The 15,062-nt window shown below is 43.9% G+C and overlaps 1 protein-coding gene across 1 annotated transcript; it reads left to right on the top strand.

Moving 5' to 3' along the window:
* Positions 1–9,923: 9,923 nt before the first annotated feature.
* On the top strand, positions 9,924–11,623 carry FUT4 (fucosyltransferase 4). Its single transcript, XM_034758932.1, has one exon. The coding sequence runs from the start codon at positions 10,124–10,126 to the stop codon at positions 11,201–11,203; it is 1,080 nt and encodes a 359-aa protein (XP_034614823.1). The 5' UTR covers positions 9,924–10,123; the 3' UTR covers positions 11,204–11,623.
* The last annotated feature ends 3,439 nt before the right edge of the window (positions 11,624–15,062 follow it).

Raw genomic sequence — 15,062 nt, 5'->3', positions numbered from 1 at the left:
TTGCATCTGAAGAAGTGAGGTTCTTACCCACAAAAGCTTATGCTCCCAATACTTCTGTTAGTCTCAAAGGTGCCACAGGACCCTCTGTTGCTTTTTACAGATTCAGACTAACACGGCTACCCCTCTGATATTAAACAGTTTGCTTCAATAATATTCCATAACTGTGAGTTCAAAGTACTTGCACACAAAAATATTTGCCTTTATCTGCATTGATTGTGTTTGTCTTTTAATTTTATCAGCTGTTGATTTGATCTTTTATTCTGGGACAGGGATAAAAGGATTGTCCAACTGGCCTTCTCTGTTATATAGCTCTCCTGTATCTCTCCCTCCATTTCCAAACTAAACATTTCTACCATTAAAAAACCCAAAGAATCCTTCTTATTTTTTGTAAGTGTTGATAAGATTTACAAATGCTCGTATATTGACTTTTGTCTTTCAAAGTCATGCAATATATTTTAACTACTAACACAAAAGAGATCCAAAATCAACATATCAAGAAATCAAAGACAAAATAATAAGGGAAACACCTCCCTATGAAATGGTTGTTGCTGATTAAGAATGTTGAATTATATAACTAAAGGCATAAAAGTCATTGTCTTTTTGTTTTTCCTCCAAGTATTTCCTCCTGCATCTTATCATGAGTAGAAGTAGAGGTATGCATAGTCTGGTTTTAGCAGTTGGGGTAGTCTATGAGTAAGTTTAATATAATACTTGCAGCTCCCCATCCTGCAGTTCTGTAAGGGTGGATCCTTGCACTTGTACGGAAACTCACTGATTTCAGTTGTGCCAGTGCAAGGATCCATCTGAGTGGAACCAGTTGCAGAATCGCAGGTCTTAGTCTTTTAAAAATTTTTCCTTAGTTAATAGCTTCATCACATAGATTCATAGATTCATAGATTCTAGGACTGGAAGGGACCTCGAGAGGTCATCGAGTCCAGTCCCCTGCCCACATGGCAGGACCAAATACTGTCTAGACCATCCCTGATAGATATTTATCTAACCTACTCTTAAATATCTCCAGAGATGGAGATTCCACAACCTCCCTAGGCAATTTATTCCAGTGTTTAACCACTCTGACAGTTAGGAACTTTTTCCTAATGTCCAACCTAGACCTCCCTTGCTGCAGTTTAAACCCATTGCTTCTGGTTTTATCCTTAGAGGCTAAGGTGAACAAGTTTTCTCCCTCCTCCTTATGACACCCTTTTAAATACCTGAAAACTGCTATCATGTCCCCTCTCAGTCTTCTCTTTTCCAAACTAAACAAACCCAATTCTTTCAGCCTTCCTTCATAGGTCATGTTCTCAAGACCTTTAATCATTCTTGTTGCTCTTCTCTGGACCCGCTCCAATTTCTCCACATCTTTTTTAAAATGCGGTGCCCAGAACTGGACACAATACTCCAGCTGAGGCCTAACCAGAGCAGAGTAGAGCGGAAGAATGACTTCTCGTGTCTTGCTCACAACACACCTGTTAATACATCCCAGAATCATGTTTGCTTTTTTTGCAACAGCATCACACTGTTGACTCATATTTAGCTTGTGGTTCACTATAACTCCTAGATCCCTTTCTGCCGTACTCCTTCCTAGACAGTCTCTTCCCATTCTGTATGTGTGAAACTGATTTTTTCTTCCTAGGTGGAGCACTTTGCATTTGTCTTTGTTAAACTTCATCCTGTTTACCTCAGCCCATTTCTCCAATTTGTCCAGATCATTTTGAATTATGACCCTGTCCTACAAAGCAGTTGCAATCCCTCCCAGTTTGGTATCATCCGCAAACTTAATAAGCGTACTTTCTATGCCAATATCTAAGTCGTTGATGAAGATATTGAACAGCGCCGGTCCCAAAACAGACCCCTGCGGTACCCCACTCGTTATGCCTTTCCAGCAGGATTGGGAACCATTAATAACAACTCTCTGAGTACGGTTATCCAGCCAGTTATGCACCCACCTTATACTAGCCCCATCTAAATTGTATTTGCCTAGTTTATCGATAAGAATGTCATGCGAGACTGTATCAAATGCCTTACTAAAGTCTAGGTATACCACATCCACAGCTTCACCCTTATCCACAAGGCTTCACCCTAACCCACATATGGGACCTTAGAGTAGGGGAGAAATCTTGGTTGTGCAGAATTATTCTTTGTCTCTGGATTTATAAACCCAAGTCTCATAGCCAAGTGTTCCGAGAACTGCTTCCAAACAAAGATTCAAGATGGGATACTGTATCATAAAAGAACTAACAGACATCCACAGAGTCATACTGTGGCTGTCTGGTGCCTCTATGTGTGTGTCACAAAACCTGAGAGCAGTTTGGAATCTTGAAATGAAAGTTTTTTGCTCCAGTTTTGGCTCTGACCTTAACACATGGAGTGGCCATTGAGGACATCTTCTGCAACAGAAAGCACAGAGGCATTCTGGGACAGGGTTTGCAGTTCAGGGTGTGGTCAACACATCTGTGCATTTCTGCACTCTGACCTGGCAATATTAACTTTATCCAGCCCTCTGCATAGATTAATTCTATCCTACTCAGCATAGTCGCTGACTCCATGGGTGCTCCGGGGCTGGAGCACCCACAGGGAAAAATTGGTGGGTGCTCTGCACCCACTGGCAGCTCCCCTGCCCAGCTCACCTCCGCCTCCGCTCTGCCTCCGCCTCCTCCCCTGAGTGCACCTTGTGCCCACTTTCTCCCCCTAGCTCCCAGCCCTTGTGCCGCGAAACAGCTGTTTCATGCGGCAAGCGCTGGGAGGGAGGGGGAACGCGACGCACTCGGGGAAGAGGTGGGGCCGGGACAGGGATTTGGGGAAAGGGTCCAATAGGGACAGGGAGGGGACAGAGTTGGGGTAGGGACTTTGGGGAAGGGGTTGGAATTGGGGCGGGGCAAGGGTGGGGGGGCCCAAGCACCCACTGGCACTGGGGAAAGTTGGTGGCTATGCTACTCAGAAGCACATGGGCAGGGCCGGCTCTAGGTTTTTTGCCCCAAGCAACAACAAAAACCCTCCGAGAGTGCAACTGCTGAAAAGAAAAAAAAAAAAAGCCTCCCAGAATGCCGCCCCTGGAATTGTGCTGCCCCAAGCACGTGCTTGGTTTGCTGGTGCCTAGAGCCGGTCCTGCACATGGGGCTATTGCCTACTAGAATACCGGTGCACATTGACACCCCCTTTGCTGCATATAAAGACCATGGATTTAATCTTTTATCCACAGTTACTTTTCAGAATTGTTTAATCCTTCAACCAAATAGATTACATTGTCCAAATAATACACTGTATGTAATCAAATTACATATGTGTTTAAACATTACACCAGAAAATAGCATATAATTCATTTTGTGCTGGATTTGACCCACTTTTTCACACTGAGTAATGCCATACTCTGCAAACACTCCCTTGAATACTATTTGTGGAGAAAGGATTTGAAAATCTGACCCAGAAATATTTATATGCAGGAAAATGGTATCCTGCCATTCTGTGAAAATAATCATTTCTGTTTTTAAAACAAACTCTGTAAGGTCTCCCATTGCACTACAGTATCTGGCTCAATAGTTTGGGACTAGAAATACATCACCATCTTCTGGTGCCTTTTTAAACTGGAGTTTTGAGACAGTCGATGAATTTAGAAAGAATTCAGACCTAAATAAACGTCAAGTGCTAAAGAAGACAGTGAGTCAGAGAGGGTGAAGAGGCCAGCTGGACAGCTCTCGGGCAAAAACATTTGCTGCTGTTAGAAACTGCAAACATTTGGAATACAAAACAAGCAAACATGTTTTGCTTTTCAATATTACTCAGTTCTTATTAGGGCATATTTGCCATTGACATCAATGGGAGTTTTGCCCAAGTAAAGAGAGAGCAGGACTGCCAGATAAGACGCTATGTTTGTGTAGAAGAACCATGGCTAAGGAAAGCGTTGCAGTTTCCAGTCTCCCCACCCAGAGAAATTAAGGGTATGTCTACACTGCAATTAGAAACCCAGGGCTGGCCTGTGCCAGCTGACTCAGGCTTGCGGAGCTTGGGCTACGGGGCTGTTAATTGCACTGTAGACATTCGACTTGGGCTGCAGCCCGCGCTCTGCACACCTGCCCGCACTCGCAGGGTCCTCGAGCCCCAGCTGGAGCCCGAATTCAAGCTCTTCACTGCAATTAAACAGCCCTTTAGTTGGAGTCCTACAAGCCCAAGTCAACTGGCACCGGCCAGAGGCGGGTTTTTAATTGCAGTGTAGACATACCCTGAGAGGCAGATTCCTCACCCTGTCTGAGCTCCGCTCAGGTGGCGGGGGAGGGGTAGTGCAGGGAGCTGGTTACAGCTTTTAGAGTCTGAGTCTGATCTCCTGTGTTACTCGGGCCATACGACATCCTTGACTTAGTGCCTGTTGGAACTACAGCATAGCTTTCACAAAAATATCCAATCTTGATTTAAAAGTTGCCAGTGATAGAGAATCCACCATAGCCCTTGGTAAATTGTTCCAGTGGGTAATTACCCTCACTGTTAAAAATGTGCACCTTATTTCAAGTCAGAATTTGTCTAGTTTCAGCTTCCAGCCATTGGCTCGTGTTATAGCTTTGTCTGCTAGATTGAAAAGCCCATTATCAAATATTTGTTCCCCATGGAGGTACTTCTAGACTGTAATAAACTCACCCCTTAACCTTCTCTTGGTTAAGCTAAATAGATTGAGCTTGTTGAGTCTGTTACTATAAGGTATGTTTTCTAATCCTTTAGTCATCCTTGTGGATCTTCTCTGAACCCTCTCTAATTTATCAACAGCCTGCTTGAACTGTGGGCACCAGAAATGGACACAGTGTTCCAGCAGCAGTGGCACCAGTGCCAGATACAGAGGTAAAATAACCTCATTCCTCCTACTCAAGCAGCAGGGAAGCAGGCCCAAGTGACACTGCTGGAATAAAATCCCTTATACCAGGAGAGGATCAGGTATAGGGGAGCTCACATGCAGAAATTTGTCCAAATTTTGTACTCCTTCTTTATAAAGGAAGTGAAGAATTAAAAAAAAAAAAAGTGGTGTGAGCACAGGAGTGAGAGACAAAAACTCCTGACTTATAACCCTAGCAATGAGATTGATTCTTTCTATGGCAAGTCGCTCAATTTTCTTGAGCTTCAGTTTCCCCACCTGTAAAGTGGGAATTATAATGCCTACCTCCCAGGCTTAACTAATCCACATTTACAACATGTTGTTAGACTGTCAAAGGCAAGGCACTTTAAAATTGCAATGTACTATTATTAATTATTATGATAATTATTAACTGTGCTTAAAAGAGATTATTATGCTGTCTCTCAAATTTCTGGTGTTTGTGGAAGAGGTAGCAGTTGTTAGGGTCTGAGACATAGGCAGTTTAGTGCGTGAATCACACATCCAGGTCAGGGAATGGAGTTGAAGGAAGCACCAGAGTCAATTGCTGATCACCAGAGCCAGGGGTTGAGCCAGAGTCAGGAATCGAAGCTGAGAGTCAGAGCTGGGGTCAGATACCAAATGCCAGAGCCAAAGGTCAAGCCAGAGTTGGAGTCAGAAGTCCAAGCTGGGGGTCAGATCCAAGACTGGTAACTTATGGTCTGAAGTGAGGCATAAGGGCGGGAATGGGAGGCTAGGCAAGGATAAGTACGGAGCAGGAGCATGGTAGGAACTGGGAGCAAAGAGAGGGTGATGCAGGATCCAGAAGCGAGTCAAGAGTGGAGCAGGAACTAAGGAACAGGGGTTGGTACAGCAGGCACGAACAAGGTCTGGTGCTGGAGAAGGAGCAGGATCTGATGCTGCGGCAGTAGCAATCAGTTGCTCAGACAACTTTTCTTTCTTTTTCTTTTTTTAATGGGGAAGCAGATTTGGCTGAATAGTCAATAGCCACCATCAGCTATAATTCCTAAATCCTTAGCAATTTATATTTTCTCAGTCTACCCTGTGTCCTTCAGGGAATGCAACAACCACTAATACTACCCCATTCATCAAAGCCTTTACATACCCATAAAAGGTGATCAACTGTTTCTTCCACCTTACAATGAGTGCACACATAGTCCATCTTTGTGTCTATTTATTTCAAAAGGTTTTTGTTTAAGCCACAATGGCCAGTTAGTATTCTAAAAAAAAAGCACTTCATTTTTCCTAACCAGGCCCTGAAATATATCTTTATCCTCAATTCAAAAAATATTTTCCCTCTTTTTTTTATTAATTTTCTTGAAATTCCTCTTTTAATTTTTTCTGTACTAAGCTTTTGAATTCCCATTTACTCAAGGGTATTTCTGTGTCAATTCTTCCATTTCATACAGCATTTTTAGCTACTTTTTCAGTGATTTATTTCCCTGTTATCTTGATATGTGCCAGGATCCAAGTAATGCTACACATGTACTCACTTTGTTATTAGAAATATAATTTCTAATGGACTATGTACAATATGTAAAGCTAGGCACGTGTAAGTCTTTGTAATAGCAGGACATAACTGTGGAAGTGCTTTTACTACACTGCAATAACACTAAAACACAATTTAAGATCCCATCTTCTACTTCAGATTGGTCTTATTTTTATTTGCCATAATTAGGAAGACAAATAATAAGGTGATATCCATGTTATATTTTCAAATCTTTAGCTACCGTAACAACTTGATATAGATATTTATAATAGCTTGCTCCTGTATAGAAGATAATAGAGCTTTCATTGGTGTATGAATACAAGAGGCCTGATTTTGACCTTGTTTAAACCAGAATAACTCCACACATTTGGATAGCGTTGCACTTGCTTTACAGCAATGTAAGGACAGAATCAGGCTCAAAGTGTGTTGCAGCTGTTTTTCCTACCTGTTTATTTGGCTTTTTAGGTGAGATTTCAGATTTGTTACTGAAGACTCAATGTGAGACTGCAAAAAATCAGAAGTAATTAGCCAAATGTTACTACTAATCCCCAAAGAGAAAACAAACCATTTGTTTTACCTTTAAAACAGATAAGGCTATGAAAAGGGGAAGCCTTGCACAATCAGTGAGAGAAACAATATCCTATATCAATGGAACACAGACAGAAGAGTTGGAATTTACATTATATTTATTTTCATATTTCTTAATATTTAATATATAGCAACTTACACTTTGTGGGGTCCCAAAGTACTTTATACATTCTAAAGCAATGACAAAATACTGACTGAGTTCACTATGTGTAGGATTGGGCTTTGTATAATCAAATCATAATATACTTAACATAGAACTACCTCTGCAAGCTACAAAAATAAAAACTTGATGTGCCAAGTAGAGCCACCCACATGAACAAAAAATTATGTAGCTGAACTTTTCATAGCATCTGACATCACTGCTAGAAATTATACTACTGAAAGTCATAAGAATTATGATCATAGCCATTATGATAAATATAATGTACAACATCCTATCCCCATTGACATCAATGGCATTTTCTCACTTCAATGGGGCCAGGTTTTCATTAATTATCAAGCAAAAATGGCTCAACTAAAGAATCAGTAGCAATAAAGTGGCCCTTTTATATCAGTTGGACTCTTCTGTTAGAGCAGAAGATGGTCATCCTCTCTTTAAGACAGTTAGGCCAAAGTGAACACATAATACATGTGCTCAATGCTCTGCACTGACTTGTACGTACCGTTCATGGTGCTGGTTACCTATGTGGTCCAAACTGTGAGCAGGGTTTGGTGGATGGATGAGGTGATGCGGTCAAGAGATCACCACCCAGCCAACATTCTCACCGGTTGATGGGAAAGGAGTTAGAATATAGGCAAAGTTACTGGAAGGCCAGGGATGAGATATTTTACTCTTTATTCACATACATATTCTGGGTTTTCCCAAGTTTATGACTATGTTCCTTTTCCCATAATAAAGATTTTCTTGTTTGTACACAGTTTTGGAGTACTTGCCAGTGGGTAACCCAAGGAGGGAGTCTGGTTTTCCCAGATTTCTGGGTGGGAACTTAAGCCAATTTCTCAAGTGGGGCCCTAGATGTATTGAACCCATCCCTTTTTGCTGCCATTAACTACCTGGCTGAAGGGCAATTGCATTAGAATAAGGGTAAAGTGTTATTTACTTTGGATAAGAGAACTGTGCTGAGTATTTATAACTATTCTGCTGATCCTCCAGTGAGCCTGCCCAAAGCCTTATTGATTGAATGTAAAACTCACTGCAGGATTGGGACCGACATTGCTTTTAACATGTTCCAGTTACTAGCAAAACCTGGATACCAACAACTGAAGGAAATAACTATCTAAAGCATCAGACTTCAAAAATACTAACCCCCAGCCATTTCCACAGTAGTGACAAATTTAGCAAAATAAACATGATCTTGTATTTATCTGGTGAGATGTGTGTTGTTTTTACATTAGGAATATATGATATGGAATGTGTAAATCTTTGCAAATAAGGACCCAGCACAGATAGACTATTCTAAATATACAGTGAATATCAGGGCTACTGTTGCTTAGATTTTTGTAAGTGCTGTGAACAGGGAATTGGAAGGCTCTCTAGGATGCCAACTAATCTTTGAACACCTCCACACATAAGCTCTTCTTCCTTTTTCTGGATCAACATAATCCTGACATAAATCCTCCTAAGCTCTTTGCGGCAGGAACTGTCATTTTCTATATTTGCACCGTGCCTAACACATATGGGGCCCTGATCTGGCTGGCATCTAGAGGCTACTGTTATCAAATTATTTACTATTATCATTTATAATAAAATCTAGCTTCTCATTTAAATTATGGGTCACCGTGGATTGTGGGTAGATTTACATGAGAGATGAACTTGGCCCTACATATCTACTGGATATGAAAATAGAGTATCAGATTTGGAAACTTCACCTTTCCATAAAATAGCTCTCAGATTTACAAAGCACCAAAGCTGTACACGGCACTTTGTTAAAACAGGGAAGTCCCTGCCTGCCCCACGGGGTTTACAGACAAACCCAGAAAATACACAATTTGATTCAAACACAAGGAGACATAGAGGCAATGTGAGAAGGGGATTTGGATGGGCCAAGGCCTGTGGCTCTGGGAACAAAGTGTGTTTGAAGGAGTGATCTGAAGGAGAAGATGGAGGGAAAGTATTTGGAGGATGGAGGCTGTTCCAAATCCCTTGGAAGGAGAGAGCCTACTCAGAAGTATAAGGAACAAGTGAAAGTGTATGAAGAAGCAAGAGTCCTCCAACCCTCACGCTGAGTGTTCGCTGGGCCCTTTCCTCACTGTGCTTATTGTGGCCTCTGCACTCATCATCCTGCCCTGTGTCTGCCCACAGTCCTCACAGTCTGTGTCCTCATATTCTGTTCCCTGTGCGCTCTCCTCACGCCTATGCTTGGAGGCGGATGGGGTGGGGTGGGGTGGGGTAGGCGGCGTGTCTCCTTCCTGAAGTGCAACCCCTGATGCAGCCAGTGGAAGGGAAGAAGTGGGTTTCCTTATTCTCTGCAGGATTCAGAGTGAACAAGGACGTTCGTTGTCTTTATGCCGCCTTCAGCCATGGTATGCCACATCAGTAAGATGCTGCCGCAGATAAATCAACCCAGAAAGGATGAGCAGCTAGGAGTGGAACATACCTTGGGGAGGGATGGTGGGGCTGCTAGGGGAACCATACAAGGGAAGGAGGAGGGACGGAAGTAACGGAAGAGATGTGGTATCTTTACAGGCAAGGAGGGGCTAAGGGATGAGAAATAACCCGGCGCGGGGAGGGGGGTAGGCGAGGGAGGAGGGAAGAGGCAAGAAGAGATACGTGCACTGCAGGGAGCGGTAACTACACAGGGAGGGGTGTGTCCGTAAGGGAGTGACCGGTGCTCCGGAAAGGGGTGAAGGTCCCTGGAGAGGGGTTTGTGCCCAGGTAGGGGGTGGGTTCTGGGGGTGGGGCGGGTCCCTGGGAGTGGCTGATGCGCTGGCACGGGGCTGTTGGCCGGGGCTGCTCGGCTATTCAAGGGCCGGGGCCGGCTAGGCGGGGCTGATAACGCCGGGCCGGCACGAGAGGGGACAACGTGGCTGGCGGGGCGGGGCTCGGAGCCTCCCCCGGATTCCGCACCTGGGGGCTGGAGGAATTGCGGCGGCGGCAGGATGCTCGCTCCGTCGCTTCGATCCCCGGCTCCCCAGCAGCAGCTGCGCCGGCCAGAGCAGAGGCAGAGCAGAGGCAGCGCGGGCGGCTGCCCCCGATGGAGCCGGGCCCCGCTGGGCCCCCGGGCCGGGGACTGCGCCGCGGGCGGCGGCGGCGGCGGCTGCTGCTGGCGGCCGGGCTGAGCTGCACCGTGCTGGCCCTGTACATCTGCCTGCAGGAGCTGCCCCCGCTGGACGCGGGGCCCGGCCGGAGTCGGACGCGGCCCCCGCCGGAGGTGACCGTGCTGCTGTGGTGGGAGCCCTTCGGCCACCGCCGCCATATGGCCGACTGCCAGCGGCGCTTCAACATCAGCGGCTGCCGGCCCAGCGCCGACCGCAGCCGCTACCAGGAAGCGCAGGCTGTGATCTTCCACCACCGGGACTTCGTCCTCCACGGCCTGGGCCAGCTGCCCGCCGGGCCCCCGCAGCGCCCCCCGGCCCAGCGGTGGGTGTGGATGAACTTCGAGTCCCCCTCGCACTCGCCCGGGCTCAGGGACCTGGCTGGCATCTTCAACTGGACCATGTCCTACCGGGTGGACTCAGACATCTTCGTGCCCTACGGGTACCTCCATGCCAGGCGGGGATCCCCGCGCTTCAGTCTGCCCCGCAAGACCAAGCTGGTGGCCTGGGTCATCAGCAACTGGAACGAGGCGCATGCCAGGGTGCGCTACTACCATCAGCTGAGGAAGTACGTTCCCATCGACGTGTATGGGGCACAAGGACTGGCGTTAGAGGAGGGCAGCATGGTCAGGACCATCTCCCAGTACAAGTTCTACCTGGCCTTTGAAAACTCCCAGCACACCGACTACATCACCGAGAAGCTGTGGCGGAATGCCTTCAAATCCAGCGCTGTGCCCATCGTGCTGGGCCCTCCCAGGTCCAACTACGAGCTTTTTATCCCACCCGACTCCTTCATCCACATCGACGACTTCCCCAGTCCTAGGAAGTTAGCCATCTACCTGAAATTCCTTGACCAAAACAAACCCCTCTACAGGCGGTACTTCGCCTGGAGGGACAAATATGATGTTCATATGACTTCGTTCTGGGATGAGCAATATTGCAAGGTTTGTGAGGCTGTCAGGACAGCTGGGGATCAGCTCAAGACCATACAAAATTTGGCCAGCTGGTTTGAAAGCTGATAGTGTTGGTTGGGGAGGTTTTCTTTGTTGGCTTTTTCTGAGGATGCAGTACAGTCAAACCAAGGCTTAAAAAGCACTGGTTTTCATGGGGTCATGCACCCGGCCAAAAAAATAGAAGATTTCAGAAGTGTGTCTGAGCTGTCGCTTGAGAGGCAGGATTAAAAATGTGTGTGAACAGACCATCAGACCGCTATATGTTTGTTATGAACTTATGCAATTCCATCTTTGGGCTATGACAGACCCAGCACTTTCTCAAGAACTTGATTATCTGGTCATCCAGAGCTGAAACCCTAAATGCAGTACAGTGTTAGAATCATAGAATATTAGGGTTGGAAGAGACCTCAGGAAGTCATCTAGTCCAATCCCCTGCTCATAGCAGGACCAACACCAACTAAATCATCCCAGCCAGGGCTTTGTCAAGCCGAGCCTTAAAAACCTCTAAGGATGGAGATTCCACCATCTCCCTAGGTAACCCATTCCAGTGCTTCACCACCCTCCTAGTGAAATAGTGTTTTCTAATATCCAACCTAGACCTCCGCCACTGCAACTTGAGACCATTACTCCTTGTTCTGTCATCTGCTACCACTGAGAACAGCCTAGATCCATCCTCTTTGGAACCCCGCTTCAGGTAACTGAAGGCTGCTATCAACTCCAATTTCTGTCACTTAGCCAATTTTGTCAGCTGTGACAGTTTCCAGGATTGTGAGACTTCCTCATACAGTTCTGACTGTGTATTTTTATTCCCTTCTGGGAACATATTTCTGCTGCACAAAGGCAAATGTATTAACAGTGATCATTGGGAAGATGAAAACTCCTTTGCATACAAATTCTGAGCCTTGTGCCTTTAATGTAATAGTATAACAACGCACAGTTTTTGGCAGTGTTTTAAATAGCTATAACGAAAAATAAAAATGGAAAAATCCTTTACTAGGAATCCTAAAAGTCCCAGTGAGGAAGAAGTGTGTGGAAGGATGTGGGTGGGAGTAGACCAATAACCAGCTCTGAAGGGTAGCAAGTATTTCTTCCACTGCCTGGTGGGTAGCCCAATGTGCAGCAAAGCACGGGATGGACTAAGTCTAAGTAAAAACAACAAGGAGTCCAGTAGCACCTTAAAGACTAACATATTTATTTGGGCATAAGCTTTCATGGGTAAAAAACCCACTTGTTCAGATGCATGGAATGAAAATTACAGATACAGGCATAAATATATTGCACATGAAGAGAAGGGAGTTACCTTACAAGTGGAGAACTAGTGTTGACAAGGCCAATTCAGTCAGGATGGATGTGGTCCACTCCCAATAATTGATGAGGAGGTGTCAATACCAAGAGAGGGAAAATTGCTTGTGTAGTGAGTCAGCCACTCCCAGTCCCTATTCAAGCCCAAATTAATGGTGTTAAGTTTGCAAATGAATTGTTGCTCTGCAATTTCTCTTTGAAGTCTGTTTTTGAAGTTTTTTTGTTGAAGGATGGCTACTTTTAAATCTGTTATTGAATGTCCAGGGAGACTGAAGTGTTCTCCTACTGGCTTGTATGTTACTATTCCTGATGTCTGATTTGTGTCCATTTATTCTTTTACATAGATTGTCCAGTTTGGCCAGTGTACATGGCAGAGGGACATTGCTGACACATATCACATTAGTAGATGTGCAGGTGAATGAGCCCCTGATGGTGTGGCTGCTGTGGTTGAGTCCTATAATGGATACAAACTAACATGGCTACCCCTTTGATATTAAGTCTAAGTAAGTCTACTGAAACTAAGTGCATTCCTGCCCTGTATGAAAGTGAAGAAGAGACCTAGGGAAAGGAGAAGAAGAGCTCTTCCATCTTTGCTTTATTCAGGAATCAGAATGTGTTTAAAGGAGTCTGCATGTTTTTCTCCGCAACAGTACTGCTACACAGAAAAGGGCAGGGGAGGGTTCAGAACAATGCAAAATTTGTTACTTCAGCCAAAACATTTATGAAAAGGTTAATTTATTTCTATATTATTAGAAATTCTTATAATGATTAATCTGGGCTTGCAACATGAATTTTAAATCAGTCTATCAGGTGGTAGAATTCAAAATGCTGTTTTGTGGTACATTGTAAATATAATTCCCTTTCTTATAGAAAAACATTATGGAAAACTAGGTCAAAGCTATATTTTTAAAATGTTTGATACTAAGAAAGAATGCAAATAGAAGAGGTCAGAGTTCTATTATTTATTGAGTTTATTTTTCTGATACCTTTATTCCATCTTTTTCTTTTGTTTTTCTTTGTTTAGATAAAATGAGGTCCCTAGGCTAGAAACTTTCTTAGACAGTTCCTGTTAGTGCAGTGGGTCCCAACCCTTTCATGCAACTGTGCCAGTTTGCCAGACTAAGATTTTGCCATACCAGTCAGTGTTTTCTACCTCTTAGTTATTTGCCACCTCCAGTGTCTTTCTAACCCACAAAGGACCTTGGGTGGCTCCACTCTGGTGTTTCAGGTGTCCAAGCTTTATTGCAGGTTAAAGTGCACACAGTTGAATGGGAAGCAGACAGTTGCTACACACTGGAGTGCAATACAGACAATTATGGGCCTCCTTCGGCAACCCATGGACCTCAGTAGGAGTACGATTGGGTCAAAAGGAGGGGAGGGGGAGAGAAGAGGACCAGTTGGAAAGAATGAGGTACTAGTAAATGTAAGTTTACCAGCATCGTGGACCAGTGTTTAGAAGAGGTTTAGACTTGACTGAATTATTACATGGCCGGTTGCTAGTTTTGAGATTCATTTGCTGTCAGCAGACTATAATTTACTTTAAATCAGTGATTCCCCATGGCTAGGTAGTGGTCAAGTGACCCTTCTGTACATTATAGAAAAAAAATTTATAATAATAATAAAACTGTGGTGCATGAGCCACTTGCTGGTGGTCAGGTCACACTGCTGGTTCCCATCTGTATTTCCGGTTGTTAAAGTTTCAGTAAAATGCAGCTAAAAGCACTACATAGTCTTTGCTGATCTTACTCTTTGATATTGGCAATTGCCACAGTTTATGCAGTGATATTATATGATTCTGAATGGGAAGGAAGATGGTCTGCACAATTGGGAGTGGGATGGGAGGGTTTGTGAGACTCATTAAAATGTGGTCCACATCATGGAAAAAGTTAGAGAACCACAGTTTAGAGTGATAATCTAAAGTTCTGATTTATCATTTATTGCATAAATCGTAGGGCTGTGGATTAATCACAGTTAACCCATGCGATTAACTCAAAAAAATTAATCACAATTAAAAAATTAATCACGATGAATCGCAGTTTTAATTTCATTGTTAAACAATAGAATACCAATTGATATTTATTATATATTTTGGAGGCTTTTCTACATTTTCAAATAGTATTCTGTGTTGTAATTGAAATCAAAGTGTGTATATTTTTGATTACAAATATTTGCACTGTAAAAATGATAAAAGAAATAGTATTTTTCAACTCATCTCATACAAGTATTGTAGTGCAATCTCTTTGTTATGACAGTGCAATTTACAAATGTAGATTTTTTTTGTTACATAACTGTTTTGTTTTTGAGTGCAATGTAAAACTTCAGAGCCTACAAGTCCATTCAGTCCTACTTCTTGTTCAGCCAATTGCTAAGACAAACAAGTTTGTTTACAATTATGTGAGATAATGCTGCCCTCCTCTTATTTACAATGTCACCAGAAAGTGAGAACAGGCATTTGCATGGCACTTCTATAGCAGGCATTGCAAAGTATTTATGTGCTGATACACTAAACATTTGTAGGCCCCTTCATGCTTCATCCACCATTCCAGAGGACATGCTTCCATGCTGATGACGCTCGTTAAAAAAATGTGTTAATTAAATTTGTGACTGAACTCCTTGAGGGAGA

This window comes from Trachemys scripta, chromosome 1 (assembly GCF_013100865.1).
Source record: "Trachemys scripta elegans isolate TJP31775 chromosome 1, CAS_Tse_1.0, whole genome shotgun sequence".
Taxonomy (NCBI): domain Eukaryota; kingdom Metazoa; phylum Chordata; order Testudines; family Emydidae; genus Trachemys; species Trachemys scripta.
This window is presented reverse-complemented; position numbering and strand designations above follow the sequence as displayed.